We start from the raw sequence: 24,465 nt of genomic DNA on the forward strand, positions 1-24,465 counted from the left end.
GGTGCAAGAAACTTAACCCTGCTGAGCCTCACATTCCTCATGGATAAAATGAGCATAGTAACACATTTCTTACAGGGTTGCTGTGAAAGCTGAGTGAGAATCTATATAAAATGCCTCCCTAGTTCCTAGCACATTATAAACAAATCGCTGTAGAAGTAGCCAATGTCACTGTCATTCATGGCCACTGTGTTGGAAAGGCAAAGTAACTGGACCACAACCTGAATGATGCAAGGCGAACTGCTCACTGCGTCCCTAACAGCTGTCTCTCATCCCATTTGCTCCTTGCTGATAGAATCCTGAGTTGTCTACTTCTAAGTACACTGTCTTTCATGACTGCCCTCCAACAGAGTCAGCAGGTAAATCTTTATTGCTCTGAACTAATCATGGCGATCTCAACCTCTGAACCAAGAGAATGGTTCGTCATGGGCTTAGGATGCCATTCTGATCCATAAGACAGAAGTGTTTTAGGTGAAAGGAGGACTTGGGAATGTTTTTCTAGCTTACAAAGGGACTGAAGCCTTTCTCCTTAACTATTTGAATGTGATTTTGGGGCCAAAATTGCAAACCAAGCCTAAAACATGAGCTAGTCCACTGAGCATGGCAGGGTTGTAAGCCAGGGAAACAAAGACCAGCTGGATCCCTACTAGCAATATTGTTAAGGCGCAACAAATTAATCAACAAGGAAATGCTCCAAGTAGGGCTCCCTGTTTCCTGAAATTAAATTCTTTATTATTTTTGGAGACTCTTACTTGGGTCTTCTCTTGGCTGTAACTCAAAATACCTTCATTATACACAATTTCTATATTTTAGGATTGAGTAAGAGACATATAGCATGATGTTTCATAGTTACTATTATGATTTACATGTGTTTGCATGGGAAGGTACTAACGATTATATCATAATATGGCAAAAGCATGTTTACCTAAGCTGTATCGCGGGAACACATTTATAAATATACACAGAAACCACTATCAGTAATTATTTCTTCATAGTAAGATTCTGTGTATTTTTGTTTCCTTTTGTCTCAGCTTTAATTTTGAAAGATTAAAATTAAAAAAAAAACCAGCTCATCTGAAAGGGAGTTGCATAAAGAGGGAGAAATAGAGAAGAGATTCTCCATCTACTGGCTTATTCCCCAGGAGGCTGCAGTGGCTGGGTTGGGCCAGGTCAAAGCCAGGAGTCTGGAACTCCGTTCAGGTCTCCCATGTGGGCAGCAGCATCTAAGCACTTGGACCATCTGTTGTTGCTTCCCCAAGTGCACTGGCAGGGAGCTGGATGGGCAGCAGGGATGCCACGGCATGAACTAGCACTCTGATCAGAGACGTTATCATCACGGGCAACTGCTTAATCTGCTCTACATGCTAGCTCGAAGCTGCTGCTGTTACTGTTTTTTAAAGTTCTTGGCAGTGAGAATACCTGGAAGTCAGTATTCCATCAGGGCCTACAGCTGAATTTTTAAATTTTTAAATTTAGAATTTACTTATTGAGAAAAGAAAGAGAGAGAGAGAGACAGACAGACACGGAGAGAGAGACTCATGTTTGTTCACCACCTTCTCCCCTGTACCACCAAAATTCTTAGGCCAAATCAAAGCCAGGATTGGGGATCACAATCATGGTCTCCCCACAAAGGCAACCTGAACCACCCATCAGCTGCCTCCCGGGGTGTTCACTAGCTAGAAGCTGTGCTCAGGAGCAGAGCTGGGACTTGACAGAGGACACAGATGTTCCAACAGGCATCTCAAGATCTCAGCCGCATGTCTGCTCCTATTTTGGATTTTGAGTATGATTGCTTTTAAATTTTAAATCTGTTACAGAGGACGATGAAAAAAAGAAGCAAAGTAGGAGTGGAAAGCTTGAGTGAAACCAGACTCAAAGCTAAATTTAATTTAGAACAAAGGCCAAGTGCTAATGTAATACATTCTGTAGTAAATTCACTATATGACACGACCATTGGCTAGTAAGACAATCTGACTGAAAAAAAAAATGCCTAGTCACTAGATTTTTAAGTGTTGATCTTACAATCCTTTTACATCTGTAAGTACCCTTGGTCAACTTACAGGATACTGGAGTACTGTCTATTGTTTTTCTGTTTCCTTTAATTTTCAGCTAAACATTGCCACTCTCAGATAACTATAAAATAGAGTTGGTGCAATACAATATCAAAAAAAGGTAAAATTACAAAAACTCACATGTTATTTATTTCCTTGCACAGCAATAAAAATACAGCTAAAACAGTAATGAAAGTATAAGTAACTTAAAACAACTAGTAAAACATTTTAAAATATTTCCCACATTTTGGTCCTTTTCTCTTATAGTTGTCTTTTTTTTTTTTTACCCAACTACAAGAGTAATACACTTTTATTATAGAGAAATATTAAACATGGAAAAGCAAACCACAACCATCCAAAATCCCATCCATGTGAAATAAACAAAATTGTGACCCCCATCAGTGGGGAAATCCCACAGCCTATGGAATTGTATCATAAAGTAAAAATTTTTCAAATGTGAGCCCATATTTCTCCATTTCTTATTCTATGTACCTTATGTAATTATTATAACCAACCAGAAACATCATTGGTGTTGGTGGTAAAATGACTAGCAGAAAAATAAGCAGAAACAAGAGTAAAGTTGTGCACACACATGTGTGCATGGAAGGGAAGGGAGAAAATGTAAAAAATCCGAAGCTGACTAGAATATACTAGTGATCAACTATATCAAAATGGGTTCTTCAGTGAAGACGTTTATTCCCTAATGGATTGAATCACTGTCCCTGAGAATTTAAAAAACAGGAGAAACACTGATTTGCTCAAAGGCAGCAAGCTCCAACAGATTATTATTCAAGGTTGTGTTTGATGGCTTCTCTGAGCAGGCGAGTCTCACCTTTAGCTGAGCTCCTGCGTGGATATAGTTGTAGGATGAAAGGGATTTCTGGAGATGTAGAGAGCGCAGTGTCTGTTCAGAACCTCCTTGCAGAAGCTGAAAAATATTCAATTAGGAGAAAATTGGTAACAGACACACTGAATCTAATAAACCACTCCAAAACCTGCGCTAATCTGGCTAGTATTCAATTTCTGGGATTTATACATCTCGGCTTTTCTGCTTCCAGCACTGAAGAACATTCTTCCCCTTGCAGATAAGTAACGGGTTTCAGTGTCTTCAGTGATGGAGAGCGTAAACCACCCTGAAAGTCACAGCTCAGTCATCACACCCCTGAAACGCAAAGTTCCGGCTTTGGATATGTCATTTGTGAAGTGAGACCCCATGCTGGAGAGTGGCCACTTGCAGGCAACCCCACAACAACAGAATACCGGTGTGTTTCAGATTTTAGAAAAAGTCAACATTGCCATGGAGTAAAAGGCCCCAGCAGACAATCACGTGCCTGGTCACACTGGGAACAGGAACTTGTCCTCACCAGCCTTGGGAACCTCAGGCAAGGAGGACAGGAAGACAACCACGACTCAGTGTTGCATACACTCATTCAAATGGGGAAGAGTTAGAAGAGTTTGTGGAAAACACAGAACTCTCATATTTTGTAGAATAGTTTAAATTCTCTATATCAAACGCAGGATTTAGTTTATTTAAAAAGGACTAGTTAGTAGACTTTGACAACGGATTTTCTAGCCAAACAGAATAGAAACTGTGTGCACCAGTGGGTAGTGCCGACTGAAGCATTACCTACAAGACAATGAACTGGTGTGAGCTGCACTCCAATGTGTCATCAACACTCAGTCAGCTTCAGAGGCAGTGTACACAGGGGCACTGATCTTGCTTGATTTCATCACACACTTCATTTATTAGCCTTGGTTCACAATGTCCTAGACCTTAAAACATTATAACAATGTACCAAACTTGTTCCCTGAGTGTAGACTTAGCAACAGGAAGACTGTTAAAAAGATTTTGCTTTACATTGCAAAAGCACTCCCTAAAGAGGTATTTAATATTTTTTTCTTATATTTTGATAGGATAAAGAAGACCATTCTCCCTTGAATGTATAAATCCTGATTATTTTTTAAAAGCTAACCAACTTGTTTTATAGGCTAAATGTGCAAAGCACACCAAATTTGCATCCCCATTTCTAGAACCCCCAAAGGTGGGAAAAACAGTTCCAATTAAAATAAAAAATTAATTTAACATGTTTAGAATGTACTGCATGCAGTCATTAAGCTGTTATGTGCTACAAAGCAATGCAGGTGATGGCGCAGGCTCGACCACAGCAGTCATCTTGCTGGTACACACTGGCTCTTCACGACAGTCCAGCAGCCAGATGTGTCTGATCCTAACCCTGTTCCTTTTGTTTTAACATCATGCAAATATTAGCACGGCTAATAATGTGGTAGGGGAGAGCGTGTGTGTATGCGTAGCAAAGGGAGGAATAAGCCAGAGAAGAGCCCAATATTAAAAAACAAAAATACTCATTTCTGCACAAATGAGCAAATGATTAATTATCTACATAATAGATTACCAACCTGATAGAAAGAATGGAAGCTTCTTTCTCCTGGCTGTTGTACAATCACTCGGGACTATAGGGGGAAAAAAAATTAAAAAGATTAATCTGAAAGTGTGCTCCTAGAATGAAATGGAAGCCACATTGTTACAAAATCTTATGCATACAGTGCGTTTCAATGTTCTGAGGATCCCACAGATGGCGCTCGTGTAAAACTAGGTCTTCTCCCTGCGGTTTCCTGCTCCTTTCCACTGGTTAAAACAGAGGTCCCAAAACTTTCTGAAGAATGAGCTATTTTGATGTTCTCGTTTACCCGGTAGCCTGGATACGGAATTTGGTGAGGGGGAGGGATTGGAGGTAGAGGGACTAGGAAGGAACCTCTAGGGAGGAATAGGCTTAACATTGCCTTCCCCAGGGACTGCTGGCATTTCAGAGAGCAATGCTTTACATCCTGTAATAAAATCAGCTCAGCCAGATGTGTCTCTAGGGACTCTAGCCTTAGCTGCTCCCGGAAGACAGGGGATCCTTTTGACTGATCATGTATGTACACAAGACAGGTCCATGAAATACTTTGAAAAATATTTTGAGAAAAAGGCCTGTAATACCTAGAATTTCTTTTGTATCTTCAACAGACTCTAACATAACATCTACTTATCAGACTTCGGTACAAATTACCTTGACAGAAAGGATGCTGTGACATGAACTGGGAAGGGAAACCCTGAACTGAGGAAGAATGCCAGCTCAGACCTGAGAAGACTCAGCAGCAGACGTGACTTTGTGAGGCGCAAGATTCATGGTAAAAACTGGGTGAAGGAAATCCATTTGCTCTCTTACGACTGGCTTCAGTCATTGCTAAGGCTGGCTGGGACACAGTCCCAAGAGGAAGGTCTTAATCGGAATCTTCTAGAAATTGGGCCTAATTCTCAGTGACTAAATGCTTCATAATTAAGATATAAGATCACAAAACATACACAAGTTACTACAGAGTAGTGAACAAGTAGAAGTGGAAGAAAATGAGAATCCAAAACAATTCAAATTAAAATCTGTGTAAGACTAGAACTGACTGGCTCTAGACTGGTTCATGCTAACTCTTACCTAGAAGATGGCAACAGGATACCCACCCCTTCCGTGTCCCCGTAACGCCTAAATCTGTATCTGCAAAACTGATAACTTTGTCAACGTAACTCTACAGACTAATAAGACAATACAAAAAGAGTGCATTACAGAAAGCTAATTGAAGAGGGAGGAGAGAAATAAACATTATGTTGAAGAAATAGAAGAAATTCTATAATCAAGTATTTTTTTTAATAAAAAAAAAATGATGCATTTATTTGTTTGAAAGTCAAAGTTAGAGGGAGAAACATATGAAGACAGAGTCTCCCATCTGCTGATTCGCTCACCTGAGGGCTGCAAGGGCCAGAACTAGGCCAGGACAAAGCCAGGAGCCTGGAGCTTCTTCTTGATCTCCCAAATGGGTAGCAGGGGCCCAAGAACCTGTGTCACCTGCTGCTGCTTTTGCCAGGCCACTAGCAGGCAGCTGAATTTGAAGTGGAGTAAATGGGACGTGAACTGGTACTCATATAAGATGTTGGAGTTGAGGGCAGCTGCTTTACCCACCATGCCACAATGCTGGACCTAATTGGCATTTGGCATTTATAGATATTACAATCAGAATTAAGCAAATTTACCTTTTCCAGTAAGTAGTTATTGATATGTCCACCAATAGGGTCTCCTTTGAAGTCAAAGTTGATATCCATATATTTTCCAAACCTGCTTGAGTTGTCATTACGATTGGTTTTGGCATTTCCAAAAGCTTCCAAAACACAATTGGACTTCAGCAACATATTCTTCACTCTTTAACAGAGAGAAATGAAAAGTTTTAGAGACCAAACTCTTTAAAAACTGAGTTTTCCTAAAACACATGCATATTTATATGAGATGCTGAGTACTGCACTATTTACCATATCAAAAAAGCACAAATTACTTAAATGGCCAACAGTAGGAACAGATAAGAGCAAAATGGGCCTGATATGTTAATAATCTAGTGGCTTAAGTCCTCATCTTATATAGGCTGGGATCCCAGGTGGGCACCAGTTCATATCCTGGTTGCTGCACTTTCATCTGCTCCCTGCTTGTGGCCGGGAAAAACAGTCAAGGATGACCCAAAGTCTTGGGATCCTGCATCTGTGTGGGAGACCTGGAAGAAGCTCCTGGCTCCTGGCTTCAGATTGGCTCAGCTCCAGCTGGTGAGGCCACTTGGGGAGTGAACCAGTGGATAGAAGATCTGTTTCTCCTTCTCTAAATCTGACTTTCCAACAAAAACAAATAAATCTTTAAACACAAAACGCTACCCAGGTCCTTAAAAAAAATTGGGTACATCAACACATGCTGACCTGGAAATACACCCTGAATATGAATGCATGTAAACCAAGTTGCAAGATCATACGTATTGCCGGATCTTTGCATATATTTGTGGGTGTGTGTGCACACATGTGCTAGTAAATGTTTAAAAAACATCTGCAGGGACCAACACACCCTACTATGGTTATCTAGGCTGAGGTTGATGGGGTGGACGAAGTAAGACTTTAGAAGACTTTCAACTTAATAAAGAAATTTTTGGTTTCTCTCTTAAATATTTACAAAAAGAAAAAAGACTTAGAAGGATTCAAGGGGTTTTCAATAACTTCATGGAGCTTACTATGAAAAAAAAAAAACTATGGATGGATTCCAGTTTATTCTGCACCAAAATAAACATCTTTTAATTCCATCTTCCATTAACTTTCTGAAGTACCCTTTTATATACTAAAGGGGGGGGCGGGGAAGAAACGGGTGACAGAGAAGAATGACACAGCTTTTAAACAACTGTCCTCTTGTGTGTCCCTTGGAGATACGAAACGCTGGAGGGCTGCTCACATCTCCCCATAGGCTTTGGATCACCTCTGGGTTCCTTATGACACCTACTACAACCTAAGTGTTATCAGAGTTTTCACATTGTAGTGTTCAGAGAACAAAGACAAAGAAAAAAACTGTAGCCAACCCCCCACTGCACCCCCACCCCCGGCAGTATTTTCAATCCAAGGTTGGTTGAGCCCATGGTAACGGGGAGACACCTGTCCTTGTCTAAACCCAGAGGAATGGTACTTTAGTGCAGTTAGCCACACATCATAAATTTGGTCTTCATTAGTTTTGGAGCTGCTCATTATTTTGTTTGAAGCTATGTGGAAGCTCTCCTTTATAATCATTTAATGCGTTCTTCACTCCGTGAAGGCTAACTTTCTCCCAGTTTATACATTTAAGCTTCACAGTAATTCTATATGCTCGCTTCTATTTAACTGAGCAAACTCCTCTAATAGAAGCACATCTGATAGAATAACTCCAGATTCTGAAACCTCCCGAGAGAGCTGGTTCACTCTTCTCCCCTCTAACACTGGGAGTGACCCTTTAACCTTGTCTCTCTAAAAGTGAAGGCAGACTTTCAGAATGTCTGTGTGCAGGGGGAGGGTAGGACCACTTGCTTTTAAAAGAAAATTGTAAAACCATAGTCAGGCATGATTGTGGAACACTAATAAATTTACATATGCCTTACATTAGCTCAACTCAGGGTAATTTGATTCTCTGTTATTCTCCTGTGCTTCTAGCGAAATTAAAAGAACTACTTGACTTAGATCGCAAAGTCATAATCAGGAAAGAGGACAGGTCACAATTTAGGAAAACACTCAGTTATGAAAAGAAGCAATCTCAGTTGGATGGCTGAGCTTGAATCCTGTCACACCAGCTCTGATTCCTTTCTTCCTGTTTGTTTATTTATTTAAAGAATTATTTTATTCTTATCACAAACTCAGATATACAGAGAGGAGGAGAGACAGAGAGGAAGATCTTCCGTCCAATGATTCATTCCTCAAGTGACTGCAACACCTGGTACTGCACTGATCCGAAGTCAGGATCCAGGAACTTCTTTCAGGTCTCCCACGCGGGTGCAGGGTCCCAAGGCTTTGGGCCGTCCTCGACTGCTTTCCCAGGCCACAAGCAGGGAGCTGGATGGGAAGTGGGGCTGCCGGTGCCCATATGGGATCCCAGCGTGTTCAAGGCGAGGACTTTAGTCACTAGGCCTCTTCCTGTTTATATAACTAAAGACTGGCATGCAGATAAGGTGCGACTGCTTGATAAACAAACACCGAACAGTCAACTAGGAAAACAGCAGGGAATATCATACAAGAAAACCAGGCTGGGTTGCTTTACAACCACTCGTTCCTTTATGTACTTATTAAGTGAATACTATGTGCAAACTCCACCTCGGCTGTGAATGCTAGACAGTACAGACCAACACTACCGCTCGCCTTCCTGTGAGCTGCAGCTTGGTAGGGCAGGAAACACTCCGGGAAAACCAACCTTGTTTAGAATTGCACTCTCAGTGGTTTCTGGTTGTAGCAAAAAAAGGAAGGCAAGGCTTTCCCACCTAGAGTCAGGCTTTAGTCAGAATACAATTGAAAAGCAAAACAACAGAAACCCTGGTACGGAAGAAAACACAGAACCTTGTACGAGCAGGGACACAAAGCCTGCCAGCGTCCATTGTAACAGCTCTGCTGTCCATCGTTAAGTCAGCAGCTAGCAACCAGAACAGCGACATTTTAAACTGTTTCAGAGTAAGTTTTTCATGTGTTTTGTAATTAAGTAAAAATTACTATGTTCCTACTAAAACAGAAATCCAGAAATAGACACAGTAATATAAATGGAAGTATGGAGACAATATACGATCAGAAAATCAGAGTGGGAGAATTGTCAGAAATGTTGGACCCCTAGCAGAGGTGAGGGTTGGGCTTGTCTGTCTAGCAGACGCAGCACCAGTCACGGTTTGTCCACACTAGCAATTAGCTCTTACCTTTCCACTTCTGCCCGCTGGCTGGGATTGGTGATGGCTGCTATATACTGCATGATGTACTTGCTGGCTTCCGTTTTGCCAGCTCCACTCTCCCCTGCGGTGAACAAGTGTGCAAGGCTTCACGTGAGAATGTGAATCAACAGCGAACTGATTCGTAATAGAAGAGGTGTCGTTACTTATTTAAAACCCCTCGCGTTGTACTGTTTTGTTTTTCTTTCTTTTTCTTCTTTTGACTCATTATATCCTGTACTGTACTGCTTCTAACAGATGCAAACACGTTCAAAAGTGTAAGACTGTTGAAATAAAATGACAAATAGACTATACATCAAAATTAACTTTGACAATTTGTAGTAAGCTAGTTCCTCAGTTTATTCCTTAGTACTTAGTGCTGACTCCTAAGGCAAGTAGAAAATACGAATTGATTTCAACTATGGCCACAGTAAAATTCACATAATCTCATTTTACATAGCAGAATTTCTTTTCATCCTAAAATAGGATAGTTATTTTACAAAAGTACAGTTAGAGTGATTTTGATGAGAAAAACAAAAGAGTGAACTCCAGGCACAGGCACCACAGAAAAAGGATGACAGTTGCTGTCACTGATTTAGGGGCAGTGGAAATGGATCGATCTAGAAGTACCTGTCCATATTATCTGGCTTAAAAAAAAATACACCGTAGGGCCCAGCAATGATAGCTTAGTGGCTAAATCCTTGCTTTGCAAATGCCGGGATCCCATATGGGCACTAGTTCATGTCCCAGATGTTCCACTTCCCATCCAGCTCCCTGCTTGTGGCCTGGGAAAACAGTCAAGGATGGCCTAAAGCCTTGGGACCCTGCACCTGTGTGGGAGATCCAGAAGAAGCTCTGGGCTCCTGGTTTCGGATCAGCTCAGGTCTGGCCATTGTGGCCACTTGGGGAGTGAGCCAGCGGATGGAGGATTGTTCTCTGTCTCCTTCTATATATCTGCATTTCTAGTAAAAATAATTAAAATCTTAAAAATAATTAAAAACACTGTAGAAGTTTCCCTAAAGGAAATACTAAAAAGTACTAACATAGCCAAATAATGTGATAATTTTTTAATTCTTAAAGCCATTTCTGTAGACTCTACCATATGGTATGGCTGAAAATCAGCTATGATAGACCCATCAGGAGAGATGGGAGCAAACAAATGATGACTGAGCTATTTCAACAGAACGCTACACATGTTAAAGAGAATACACTTGTACACGCAGTCTGATGAGAAGATGACTGCTCTATATGATAATGCATTGAGTGCTCCTTATCCTGTTGTTTCTTAAAGATTTATTTATTTTTATTGGAAAGGCAGATATACAGAGAGGAGGAAAGACAGAGAGGAAGATCTTCCATCCGATGATTCACTCCCCAAGTGACTGCAACAGCTGGTGCTGCGCAGATCCAAAGCCAGGAGCCAGGAACTTCTTCCAGGTATCCGACACAGGTGCAGAGTCCCAAGTCTCTGGGCCGTCCTCGACTGCTTTCCCAGGCAACAAGCAGGGAGCTGGATGGGAAGTGTAGCTACCGGGATTAGAACCGGCATCCATATGAGATTCCAGCACGTTCAAGGCGAGGACTTTAGCCGCTAGGCCACTGCGCCAGGCCTGAGTGCTCCTTATCCTAAGTGTTTAGGACTAGAAGTGTTTCAGATTGCAGACTTTGAAATATTTGCATTGAGTAGTAAGATATCTTGGAGGTGGGACCCCAGATTGAACACACAATACCTCCATGTTCTATGCACACCTCATATACCTGACGGTAACTACACACAGTACTTCCAGGGTGCCTGTGTTTTAACTGTAACTCATTATGTGAGATCTGGTATGGAATATTCCACCCAAGGTACAAGATCTCGAATTTTCAGACAAGGGCTGCTCAATCTGTAGGATTTAATTCTACAATTATACATTTATTGATGATTAAATATGCATGTGAGACTATATATGTTTGCACATGCAGAGAAAATGTTTAAAAGGATAAATACTCAACTGTCAGCAGGTGCTACCCCTGGGATCTGGGAGGGAACGGGAGTTTTTGCTTTGACCTCACACACTTGTGTTACCACTTTGCTGTCCAGTTTTGTAAGCAGACAGCATTGCTTTTATAATCTGTTTTAATAAAATGTAGTCCTTGTATACAATTGCCTATCTCCATTGCTAAGTCACCTAGCTCTCCTGACTCTACACCCTCATGCAGAATGGAGGAAACTGTTTCACACACTACTGAGGGAGCTGTTTCGCTAGCCAAACGGAACAAAAGTCGTAAAAGTGTTTTCAAAAGTATAAAACGAACAACACCAACCGTGAAGTATTATTAGCACCAAAAGAAATTCCCACAGTTTGGGAGTGGCCGCCCTGGGTCAGTGGGGAGATGTTTTTCTTGTCTTGGTATCGCTAAATCAGAGTCCCAGCAGTGTACAGCTGGACCCAGTGGTTCAGCTCCAGCTCTCTGGCCCAGGGGTTCTGGGGGTGACTCCCTCCTGGCTGGGCTCTTCGTCACAGCCCTGCGCTCAGCAATCAAGGCCTGCTTCTGGTCTCCCCCTCCCCCCGAACCCCCACATCCCACTGCACTCGCTCTCAAGCACCAGTCAGGTTCTGAATTATTTTGAATATTTTACTTTCTTGGCTTTATTCTGTTATTATTCAAACTAACTGCTGCTACATTTTCCCTCAGCACTTCGAGGCAGTGAGACGGGAGGCAGCATTACCCACGTCAGCTCTGTGGGCAAGCTGACCGCAAGCCATCCAAGTGTAATAGGTACAGGTTAGTCAACCACGTCCTAAAGGTTATCAGCACAAGCAATCGGATATTTGATGTTTATCATCTTTTTTTATATAACCTATGAGATTGTCCATGCCCGCAAAGATGAACATGTGACTGTTTATGATGAGCTATGCTATAGTAATAAGGGGAATAATATAGTAATAATACAGCAATAAGATAGGGCGGGGAGCGGGGAGAGGAAATCCCAGGGTCTATGGAACTGTATCATAGAACGATGATAATACTTTTAAAAGAAGTTTATATATATATATAAATTATTTAGCTCTCTATCCTTTAAAAAAAATATTAATTCATTGTTGGGATCCTGGAGTACCAAGTGAGTTCAACGTTTCAGCCCTGGAGCCACACCTGATATCACAATGCAGGTGTCTTTCGCTCGCCTCTTCATCGCCTTGTACGCAGCGTCCGCGATGGCGAAGAGGTGCGGCGGCCGCTCGTACAGCTCGCGCCCTTTGTACTGCTCGATGGTGTCCCGCCCGTAGATGTTGAGCAGCTTGTAAGGGTTCACCGAGACCACAACTTCTCCGATGAAGGTGTAGATGCGCCCCTTCTCGAATCTGAGTAAGACAAAGAAGGAAAAATACAGCTCTGGTTACACAGAGACAGTGTTTCTTTCCTTCATTCCCAGCAGGTCCCAAATATTCTGGAAATAATTTCTGACCTGACATGCCCTTGGTTCTCTGCTTTTAAGGGACAACCTGAAGGCTGAACGCCTTCATCTGCTAGGCAAGAAGGAAGGATTTAATTTGCTGTAGGCTGGGGATTTTGTTTTCAAAATACAGAAGGGTTATCACAGGTCAAAACTGAAAATAGGTGAGGACAACCTCAGAGCTCCCGAAGGAAAAGTTAAAAGCTGAACTTGCACTGCTCAGCATCATTTCAACTAGAAACAGGCCTGTTCATGAACATTCATCTCTCTCGGAGTCCCACTAAACCGGTGCGAAGGAATAACTGCAGTAAAACCACTCTAGGGGAAAGGCAGAACAGACACCTGGTGTAAATCCAAGTGTGTGTGTGTGTGTGTGTGTGTGTGTGTGTGTTCCCGCCCAGAGTCCCACGATGTTGACATATTATCTTTTATCCGCGGATTCCTCTTCCCTCTCCTACAATGAACAGCACCTTAGGAAACACCCAGATACGGAAGCACGGAAGATGGTGCTTTTATTTCTAGAAGGAAGATTCTCCGGAATGGGCGAGCTCATTGGGGGGGGGGGGGAATGTGTATTTTTAAAAAGTATACAAATCATCTCATTTGTAACCCACAAGATTAAGGTGAAATGATACCCTATTTATATACATCTACAGGTCTCTACTTGCATAAGCAAGCACATAGTGGGAAAAAAATATGCAGGAGCACACTTCACGGGCTACGCATCCCCGCACAGGGTTGGTATGCATGGAGGAAGATCAGGTGCACAGGAGCAAAGAGGCCACGACCAAAGGAAAAAGATGGAAAAGTCTCAGTATGCCTGACATGACAATTATGTGTCTACAGTTATAAAGGAAACACTTCCATGTAAAATGGAGAAAGGCCATTTACTCGCACTGCGTGCATAGTATGTGATCCAGCGCTTGGTCCTCTCCACGCACACGAACTAGTGCCTCCAACGTGCTCTAGCTGCTGAGAGGCACAGGCAGCTGTGTCTGTATCTTGTTCCCAAGAGCTGAACAAAAAGAGTGCCGATGTCCCCAACTGCTGCTCCGCAGAGCGTCTCAAGACCCCACAGTCAGAAGGGCCGAAAAATAACTGTGCACTTGAGACCAAAAGACAGTCCTTAAAATTCCTTGAAGCTGGTTATCAAGATTGTCCAAGACATGCTGATAATGTCAACAAAAAAATGAAAAGCAGGATTCGATCAAGGAGTTAGGCTGTACTGCAGCCAGAGCTGTGGGTGTTAGGGCGCAGTAGTTGGCCTGCCCTCTGGGATCTGCACAACCCCGTCAGTGCCTGCAGCTGAGCCCACCTCTGCTTCCCATCCAGTTCCCTGCTAAGGGACCTTCTGGGAAGTCAAGTACTTAGGTCTCTGACGCTAATGTGGTGCCCGGCATGGAGTTCCTGGCTCCTGGCTTCAGCCTGGCCCAGCCCTGGCTGTTGAAGGCATTTGGGGATTGAACCAGCAGATGGAAGATCTCCCCCTTCTCTCACTTTGAATTTCAAATAAATAGGAGTACAAATGAAAGTAAGTAAATAGGAGAATTAATTGCCTAAGGTTTTGTGTCCCTTTGTCTATGTGGTTTTCCTAGGCACGGCCTTGCCACGTATGTGGCTCATAAAGGACCAGCTTTGGATTCTTGCACACCTGGGTCTGGATGCCCACACTACAAACCCAATCACAGCAAGAGCCTGTGAGACCTCTTTAGCCTCCTTTGAGTGTTTCTTCCTCATCAGCAAAATGGCAATAATTACATCCCACTGTCCCTCTGGCATCGAGCAAACACTTTAACAAAAGGCAATTAATCTTATCCTTCTGATTATGGTAGGCTTTGGGGAGATTTTTTAAATAACTGCTTTTATTTTGTTAACAGGGATGCTAAAATCACAGCAACCTCTGCACATAATAAATTTAATCATCATAATCCAATTCTCGGCCTGTGTAGACATGAATTCCAAGTAACATGTCTACACAGCTCATGCTCAAAGACACCCCCCCCCAAAAAAAATGAATGAAAAGCCAAAGATCACCTCGGTCTTCCTGGCTTAACTGGACATCTGCAGTGCACGCTAAGCAGGTATTGCTAAGGAAAAGGATTAGAGGTCAGGATTCTTTAGATTCCAAAGCCACTGTCCAGACAGCAAAAAAAAAAAAAAAAAAAAAAAAAAGGGAAAGGAGCCAAAGAATGTTAGGGGAAAATGACTTCATAAGTTTGAAACTCTGTGACCAAGAGACATGGCAAGTAACACACGAGTTAGAATACTGTTGTAAGATCGCAAGCTTGTCCAATAATGTAATTTATTTCATAATGGAAATTCTGAAATTGTTTATTTCTAATAAAACATTTTATGAAAACCTCTAGGCATGCTTTTAAAATACAATTAAGATACACATATAGAATTGCTGCAGGTGTAACTATTAACAAGGAGATACTGTCATAAGCTCAGCAGAATATTGCTAAGCTAAATACAATCCTTCAGCAACTCACAAAATGTTGAAATTCATCTGACTCTAGTATTTTGAAACTTTCCATTTGGTTATGTCTTAAAAATCACCACTAGATGGTGCCAATGTATGCTTTAACAGCAATTGGTGGACAGTCTGCCACCTGCACCGTTTGCCTCCAGGAGGCGCTGCAGCTACTGTCACAAAGGACAACGGGGCTGACACCATCTCTTACTCGCAGACAGACACTGCGTTTTCTCTGATACACAGTAGTTAATATAGAAAACTCCTTTGGAACAGTGGTCTCTGCTGCGTACCTGTTGAACCTCATGGTTAGGAGTCCAAAAAGCCTGTGATTATAGAGTGAAAGTACGTTTTTGCAAAAATTAAGGAAATACAAAATAAAGGAGAAAAGATGGAGACTAGGAGGTAAGGTTATTTTAATTTGTATTTATGAAATACATGAAATCTGTTCTCTTTATAGTAGCAAATTAAAAAAATTTTTAAATCAGTCTGAAGAAAAGGGGTGGGAGAGTCTGGTGCGAGGGCTTAGTGGCTAAATCCTTGCCTTGCAAGTAATGGGAGCCGGTTCATATCCCTGCTGCTCCACTTCCCATCCAGCTCCCTGCTTGTTGCCTGGGAAAGCAGTCGAAGACGGCCCAAAGCCTTGGGACCCTGCACCCGTGTGGGAGACCTAGAAGAAGTTCCTGGCTCCTGGCTTCAGATTGGCTCAGCTCCGGCTGTTGTGGCCACTAAGGGGATGAGCCAGTAGATGGAAGACTTTTCTCTCTGTCTCTCCTCCTCTCTGTAAATCTGCCTTTCCAATAAAAATAAATGAACCTTTGAAAAAAAATTTAGAGCAATTACAGAAGGCACATCCACAACCTTTGTGTGCATATCCTTCAAGACAAACTTGTATAATGTATTCTTCACATACTTATTTACTTCTACTTTGAGCCAGACCCTGGGCCCAAATGAATGTTCTCTTAAAAATTTATTAAAGAACAGGGAAGTGAAATATAAATAAATAATTACAATATTGTTTCTCAGGTAAGAGAATAAAAGCCTGGCCGTACATGCAAAGGTCACCACAGCAAACTCCTCAATGAAGAACTTAAATAAAGAGCTGTTCAGGTTAGCACCTGGCTCCCGGCCGCCAGCTCTCTGTCACTCCTGAGTTTTCTGCAGTTTCCAAGGGCATGGCACTTTTAAGGGTGCATCCCTTGGGTTTATCCTGCCTAGCATAACCCTTTCCTGGCCTCCTCTTGTCCTCTAAGCTTGGCAGATGCCCAAGCACCTGGCAGCTACATGCCCTATGAAGCCTTCCCTGACATCCCATCGCTGCACCAGTACCAGAGTTTGTTTTGCTCGTTTTTTTTTCCTCCCTTTAGAACTTCCAACATTAGTTGCCTAATAGCAATTGATTTTTTAAAAATCTAATTTCTTTAAGAAGCTTACAAACATTTATTGAAAGGGCTAGATACTTTCATTGAATTTTCAGTGAAACAAAGAAGTTCTAAGAAGTTTTGAATTAATGAGATACAACAGGAGAAAAAAAACCCCCACAAGATGACGTCAGAGTAACAGTCCTGTCCCCATCTTAGCCACCCCACAGTCGGCGGCATCGACTCCCACTCCTCCTGGGAGCCCCAGGCTACACGTCTTCCTCTCATTTCTCTGGTTTTTTTTGATCAGTCTACCTGGTGGGATCCTCCAAGTCTTCTGCTCTGTAAGCATTCACGTTCTCATGGCTTGTGTTCCATGTTAAGTTCAAACACCCTGTAAGGGACCCCCAAAGGGGGTACAGAAAGGGCATCTTGGTGCTGGTGAGGGGACCCCAAAGGGGGAACACAAAGGACATCTTGGTGCTGGTGAGGGATCCCCAAAGGGAGTACAGAAAGGGCATCTTGGTGCTGGTGAGGGATCCCCAAAGGGAGTACAGAAAGGGCATCTTGGTGCTGGTGAGGGATCCCCAAAGGGAGTACAGAAAGGGCATCTTGGTGCTGGACCACTGTCTGGAAGTCAGTGACACCATGAAACACAATGAGAAAAGAAAACATCCTTCATTATGAAATCAAACACCACCTACAGCTCGGCATTAAAACATACACAGAGAGATCATGGGAAACAATGAAAAGTAGACCGAATTGAGACAGGCTGCTAAGGATGAATATGTGCATCTCTAAGTCCCCAGCACTGCTGCAGAGTTCTCCAAAGGCAGGCTGTGCTTCCTGGGTAGCTGAACAAAAAATTCTCTTGCCAAGGATGGCAGGGTCTTGGCATGCAGGTGGCTTCCAACAAAATTATCCCCATTAGACACTCCAGAGTAGCTGTGAGGAAGGGGCTAAACAGGAAAGTGAGTGGAGATGACTTCTTTCCTAGAAGAAGGTGAGCAGAGTGGTGAGGCAAGGAGAAGGAACAGGTACAACAGCTCTGTGGTAGACAATCTTGAAAAAATTAAAGGGAGTAATGTTACAGTGCACATCGGGGACCTGCTTACAGTCAGGAAATTCTCCTGGACATTCCAGGACAGCGTGCCAGCGCCAGAGGGTTCAAAAGAACAGATCTGCAGAACCAACACCTCCCAGTCATTCCACACACCAGCTTCCAACAGCTAGTCAACTCACTGTAACCACAGCTGGTGAGAACACACCTATCGAATGAACCAGCATGGAGTGCACGGTAAGACTCAGAGAAAAAGGAGGGCAGAGAATATGACAAGAGGCATATTAAGAATCACTGCCCTGAAAAAGAGGTCTGCCACATAGTATAAAAATTATGGAGAAAATATCTGACTCCAACAAATGCACAGAAGATACAACCCTCTAAAGCAAGGGATCAAGGAAGATACCGTAAAAAGGAGTATGTTTACTTATTTGAAATGTAGAGCTACAGAGAGAGCTGATTCACTCCCCAGAAGGCTGCAACGGCTGAGCTGGGCCGAAGTCAGGAGTCTCGAACCCCAACCAGGGCGAGTGCAGGGCCTAAGGACGCAGGACACCCTCTGCTCTTTTCCCAGGCACATTAACGGAGGGCAAGAATCAGAGAAACACAACTAACTGTGCAGAATGAGTTCTACAAAATGTCTCCATCTCCTGTATCACGAAGGAAATGCACATCAAGTCAACGGTCTGAAGGGGAAAACGTGTTCAAGAATTATTTCTATTTTTAAGGATGGAGAGAGACAGCACTCCGGCACTCATTGGTTCACTCCCTGGAAGGATGCCTGAGGGGGGCCAAATCCAGGAGCCTGGAACACAGTTCAGGTACTCCCATGATGGTGCCAGGAGCCCCATTATTGTACTGACAGGAAGCTGGAGTCAGAACACAGAACCAGGAATTGAAGCCAGGCACCCTGATGTGGGTCAAGGGCATCTTAAACCAAACTGTAACTGCTGTGTCAAACCCCCACGTTTCAACATCTTTCAAGAAAATGTTCATTATATCATGCTATTAGATACAATATAATATCAATATTCTTCCACTGAAGTTCACGGTAAAATTTTCCAATGAATACATTTTCTTTGGAAAATCATTTCTTAGTGGCTCATGTGATTCTGTGCATATTTATGGAGTACAGTGTGATATTTCAATCCATATTTACAATGTGTAATGACAGAAAAATTGACAAATTGACACATTTGTCATTTCTTTGTGTTTGGAACTTCTACAATCCTATCTATTGGTTATTTTAAAATATTCAGTTGTTGGGGGAGTGTTGATGGTGAACAGTGTCACAGAAATGTGAACCCACAGGTACGTGCCTTATGGCTGGCGGCCTCGTACCTGGCCTGCCCACACCACTCTCCTCCTCCTTTCAATCTCTCCCCACACAGTAGCAGATGGACCCTCACAGTGTGAACATTACTGTTCAGTCCCTGCCTTACAGTTTTTCCATGTGAGGTCTTAGTTCCAAGTCCACCTGACACCCAGATACTGGCTCATTTCCCACTACCCATGCCCAATCATGGTGTGCTCTGGCCCAAATACAAATGCTAGTCCCAGCATCCTACACCTGCTTCCTTATTGTAGTTTTCACAGTAGTTGCTTTTGTTGTTGTTTAAGACTTTTTAAAATGTATCTATTTGAAGGGTAGAGGGGGGAGAGGTTAGGGAGGGGAGAGAGGTTGGGAAGGCGGGGAGAGGATGGGAAGGAGGGGAGAGGTTGGGAAGGAGGGAGAGGGAGGGAGAGAGAGAGCGAGAGAGAGAGAAGGCAGGCAGGCAGATAGAACATACGTTTCCATCTGCTGGTTCATATCCTATATGCCTGCAGCAGCCAGGGCTGGACCAGGCCAAAGCCAGGAGGCAAGAACTCCGACCGGCTCTTCCAAGGAGATGGCAGGGCCCCAACCTGGGCTATCTTTTTGCTACCTTCGCAGGTGCATCATCGGGGAACTGGTTCAGAAACAGAGCAGCTGGGACTTGAACCAGTAATCAGACATGCGATGCTGGCCTCACAAGCAGGGCCTAATCAGCTGCATCATGACTCCGGTGCCCCCAGAGCAGTTTTTTGTTTATTTGTTCTTTGTCTCTGCAGCAACAGAGACCATAACTAACTTGTTGCTTTAGTTTCAGAATACAGTTTATAGCTGGGCTCTTAAAAAGGAAGAGTTAATCAAAAACCTTCTTGTAGCAATTAATGCTACTATATGACCCGTGTGGTGAAGAAATGACAATAAAAGCAAGAATATCACTGCCCATGAGCTGTAGCAGAAACAGTGCTGAAAGGGACACTTACAGCATTAGGGGCCTACAAACCGTCAAAATGTCTCTTATGGATGATCTACTGAATCACACGGACTTGTTGAAAAAGACACAAATGAACAGGAAGTGCAAAAAAGTAAAATTCACAGCAAAAACAACTGGATTTGAAACAAAAAACCTGCAAATTGAAACAAGAAAGCTATTCCCTAAGAAGATGAGCAAAACAACCCCTCAGCCATATTAACAATGAGCATCACAAGAGGACACGGCTTTAGCGACACACTTGTCATCCTGCAGCATGTTGTGTAACTTCATGTTGATGCACATTTTCTGTCTCTCTCCCTGTTGTGGACTGTGTTTTCTGCCTCTGTATTTCAGGGGATGTATAACAGGAGTGTAGCGGAGACTGACATGTGCAAGCGGAGACACAGTGAGTGTGCCTTTCTGCATCCAGACCAAAGGTGGACTCGCAGTGACACTGCTGAATGTATCCTGAGAGTGGGATGCTGGACTCCCTGGCACTGTCCATGCCTACAATGTTGGGAAACCCTTCAGTAGTGGAATGATGGACTTAGGACTGTTCACGAAGGACTACCCATTGTAACACCAGAGGGAAAACCAGTGGTGGCGGGGAGGAGCCTAAAAGAGAGGATGGGATATCCCATATCGTATGGACTGGTATCATAAAATAATAATAAAAAATAAAAATAAAAGGGGGGAGTTAAATATTGAAAAAGGAAAAAAAAAGAATGAGTTCCTTTAGCTCATTTCTTTTTTCCTCAAAAAGTGACTTTAGTATCTTATTTCTGTGGAATGCTCAGGTTATTAGATATGAAAAAACTTAACTACTACTGTAATTTGTTCCTATTTATGTAATATTACTTTTTATTTTTGGTGACCTTTGTCTTTTGGAATGGAGGAAGGAATCAAATAGAGCAAGAGGTCACCTAAATTCTTTAAAACATGGACCATGGACAGACATATCAACCTGACAGAGAACACTCCACTCTTTATGTGGGCAACTTTCCAACATTTAGATACAGGTAACATTTGTTTTTTATTCCAGGAAAATGAAATTAAATGCTACTCATTTAATGTCTGCAACTGGTTATTTATTGTGAGAAGTTATTTGATGCGTAGGGTCAAATGGAATTGGAGTGTCAGGACAAACCCTTGGTCTCTGAGGTAAGGGCAGAGGAAGAGGGGGAGACACAGCGAGCTGAGAAGTAGCAACACCCAGACACGGGCCTGCAGATTCCATTGTTGAAGAACTCAGGGCTTCTCGGGAAGAATCCGATTCCGTCAAAGGGACACCAGCAGAACAGGGAAACCACACGAGAACAGAATCCCTCGCTTGTTGAGCCAGAAAGCAGGGCAGTGCAGAGAGCGAGAGCCTAGGAGGCAGCTTGAATGGGCTCCTCCGGGACCACATGAGTGCCCAACGTAAACCCTGTCAGTAATAGACCAGAGTCCGGTGAATAAACCGGGACTCATGAAGAAGCCATCAGAGAAGGGAAGCTCTTCTGTGGAGTGAAGAGTCAGTGAACAAACATGTAAGCAATGCCATGACTGAGAAATGGTCAACGGGTGCTGTACTTGGTTGAAATGAAGGGGAACATGATATACAGACCTGCCAGTAAGGAGTTATCAAAGGAAAGTTAACTTCACTGTGAGAAAACACTGCAGCCATTCAAACCAAGCGGCCAAGAGTGGGCTAAAACACAGGAGCAAAGTGACACATGAGGCTGTGGTGGTGAAGTCCATGGATCCACTTGACTGGGCACAGGATACCCAAGTGTTTGGATGGAACCTTATTTTGGGGTGCACACATACAAACATGGTGTCCATCTCTCTGCAAGAAAATACAACACCACACACACACACACTGAGTCAGCCATTCATATGGGTGACACTCACAGGCTCAACCAATGGCAGATTTAAAATATAGTAAAAAAAAAAAAAAAGAAAAGAAAAGAAAAGAAAAAGAAAAAAAGAAATTGGTTCAGTACCAAACATATACAGACCAGTTATTCTTCTAATTACTCTAAACAATACAGTGTAATAACTACTCACACATCATCTCCATTTGACTAAATATTAGAAGGAAACTAGAAATGACAGGAAATACACAGGAGGAATTGTGTGCACAAAACTACACTGTTCTCCATAATGGGGACCCAATTCCTCCTGTGTATTTCATATGATGGAGTGCTGGGCCCGTCCTCCTGGGAATCAGAGGAACATGGTGCACCTAGACATCTTCTATGGTTTCTGTTGTGCTGTGGAAACTAGACTGACACAGATTTTGTGCCAAGAGCCATTCTGGAAGAACAGAAGTTTAAGGATGGGTTTTCTGAGTTGGCTCTGGGGTTTCTAGAATCAGCTGACCTGATCAAAGATGCTGATGACTTTTCCTAGGAGCAGAGAGTGGGTAGTTCATGATGTGATTTGGCAGTCCAGAAATGCTAAAGTCTCTCTCCTCCATGTTCCTCACCAGCCCTCAGGTGACACACAGAGCTGGCGAGGTGGTACTGACAAATGTTTTTAAAATAGAACCAAAATTAGTGAGGTTGGAAGGCTGCTCTCAATGTCACACAGGTCAGAGTAGAGCTAGATAAGGATGAGTTCAAGCACCCATTTGCATTTCTGGACCTTGAATTGCAGCTTCATGTCCTTGAGAGAAGGATTGCCTTAGCCACAAGGCTGAGAACCCAGATCAGAGCCCGCATCACTGGACAGGGTGCAGACACAACAACCGCTCATGGGGCGCTTTGCCAAGATCACATAACCCAAACCTAACCAGAAGCAAACATCAGGCAACCTAAACTAAGGGGCCTCCTGCGAAACAAAAACCGGTCAAAGGCCTTCATCAGGAACACACACACACAAAAAACTACACATTCCAGATTACAGGAAATTAAGACTCAAGACAACAAAAGGCAGAGCATGCTCCCAATTAGGAACCCATGGCTAGGGTTGAAAATGCTGTTAATGATATTACAGGCACAGCTGATGAACCTGTACATGAATGGCATGCAAGATAGCAGAGTTGTGTCAAAATCATACTTTCTGATCTTGATCAATATTTGGCAGTTATGTAAGACAATTTCCTTGTTCTCAAGGTTCCAGTTCATAAAGGATATTTACCTTGAATTATGTAATGGGTAAGGGTGTAACTTCAATGACCTCTCACATGTGTGTACACACACAGAAAATTAGAACACCAACGGCAAAATGTAAGTACATGGTATAGAATAAGGGGGTTTTCTTGTAATTTATTATAAATCTAAAATTATATCAGCTAAAAGTTGCTTAAAAAGAAACCCCACAAGTCCCACATTACAGCTTGAAGAGTACACACAATCACCTACATATTTGAGATAAAGGAGTAGACAAGGAGAGGTTTCTCTCTCGTCTCCCCCACAGCAGTACTTCTCAGACATAATGACTGAGATTGGTTTTCTGTGGCTCCATCCAGAAGTAGTTTGTTCATATACAAACTCAGGGCACATTTAGCATTTGTTTGCTTTTTTTCAAGATTTATTTTTATTGGAAAGTCAGAATTACAGGTAGAAGGAGAGACAGATCTGCCATCCACTGGTTCACACTCCAAGTGGCAGCAACGGCTGGAGCTAAGCTGTTCCTTAGGCAGGAACTTCTTCCGGGTCTCCTGTCTGGGTGCAGGGTCACAAGGCGTTGGGCCATCCTTGACTGCTTTCCCAGGCCACACACAGGGAGCTGGAAGGGAAATGGGACCGTGGGGACACGAACTGGTGCCCATATGGGATCCTGGCAAGTGTAAGGTGAGAACTTTAGCTGGTAGGCTATTATACTGGGCCCTGTTTTCTTTTTTAAAAAAGAAAATAAAACCACAAATGGGAACTTTCTTCTTCAATGGAAATCTTTGTCTTGGCAAATGCTTCATTAAGGCAGATAGAGGTTTTCATGTCGGCAGATTGGTCTATTGCAGGTGAATACACAATTATCTACTTCTATTTAACCAGTCTCAAGTACTCATTTGGCTTGTTACCAATCTCTTGTTACTGTAAAGAACACAATTTTAACTGCAACAGTATATACTTGTCTGTGCATTTGGGTATGCATACCTGTAGACTACACTTCTGGAACTGGAAATCCTGGTTCAAGGGATTATGTGCAATTTGACTATGTGGAGCACTGCAAAGTTACTCTCCAAGGAAATTGTATGAATTTATACTCTCACCAGCAATGCATGAGAGTTTATTTGCTGGGTGTGGGTTTTTAAATCAACAATACCGGCCCCTTTCAAAAGGACAGCCTATAGCGCACAGCCTAGTTTTCAAAGCACACAAAACTTTGACCCCTTCCTTCACAGATGCATCAGCTTATGCAACATTCATTAGGTTGCTGCCAACTTTCAGAAAGGTTAAGGGCACCTCCCCCACGCCCAGATGAGACTCTCTCCCAAGGGTGAAAGCATCTTGTTTGTGCTGCTTTTGGCAGCAATGTGGTTGGTCTCCATGTGACAGTCAATTAGTTTTGTCCTCTTTGTCACAGTGTGCA

General features: G+C 42.8%; 1 protein-coding gene across 4 annotated transcripts in view; it reads right to left on the minus strand.

Annotated features, from left to right (window-relative positions):
• The window catches only part of MYO1D (myosin ID), a 301,304-nt gene that overhangs the window by 203,461 nt on the left and 73,378 nt on the right, over positions 1-24,465 (minus strand). For 3 of the 4 annotated variants that reach the window (XM_041001600.1, XM_041001597.1, XM_041001601.1), the window contains exons 2-6: positions 12,471-12,679; positions 9,324-9,417; positions 6,133-6,298; positions 4,467-4,520; positions 2,881-2,976 (exon numbers count right to left, since the gene is read on the minus strand). In XM_041001600.1, coding sequence (XP_040857534.1) covers positions 2,881-2,976; positions 4,467-4,520; positions 6,133-6,298; positions 9,324-9,417; positions 12,471-12,679 — 619 coding nt within the window. Of the gene's footprint in view, positions 1-132; positions 148-2,880; positions 2,977-4,466; positions 4,521-6,132; positions 6,299-9,323; positions 9,418-12,470; positions 12,680-24,465 lie in introns of all 4 variants that reach the window. The other variant, XM_041001598.1, reaches the window with a different exon arrangement.

Source organism: Ochotona curzoniae, unplaced genomic scaffold (genome assembly GCF_017591425.1).
Source record: "Ochotona curzoniae isolate NIBS_2020 unplaced genomic scaffold, NIBS_Ocur_1.0 scaffold_2453, whole genome shotgun sequence".
Classification (NCBI taxonomy): Eukaryota; Metazoa; Chordata; class Mammalia; order Lagomorpha; family Ochotonidae; genus Ochotona; species Ochotona curzoniae.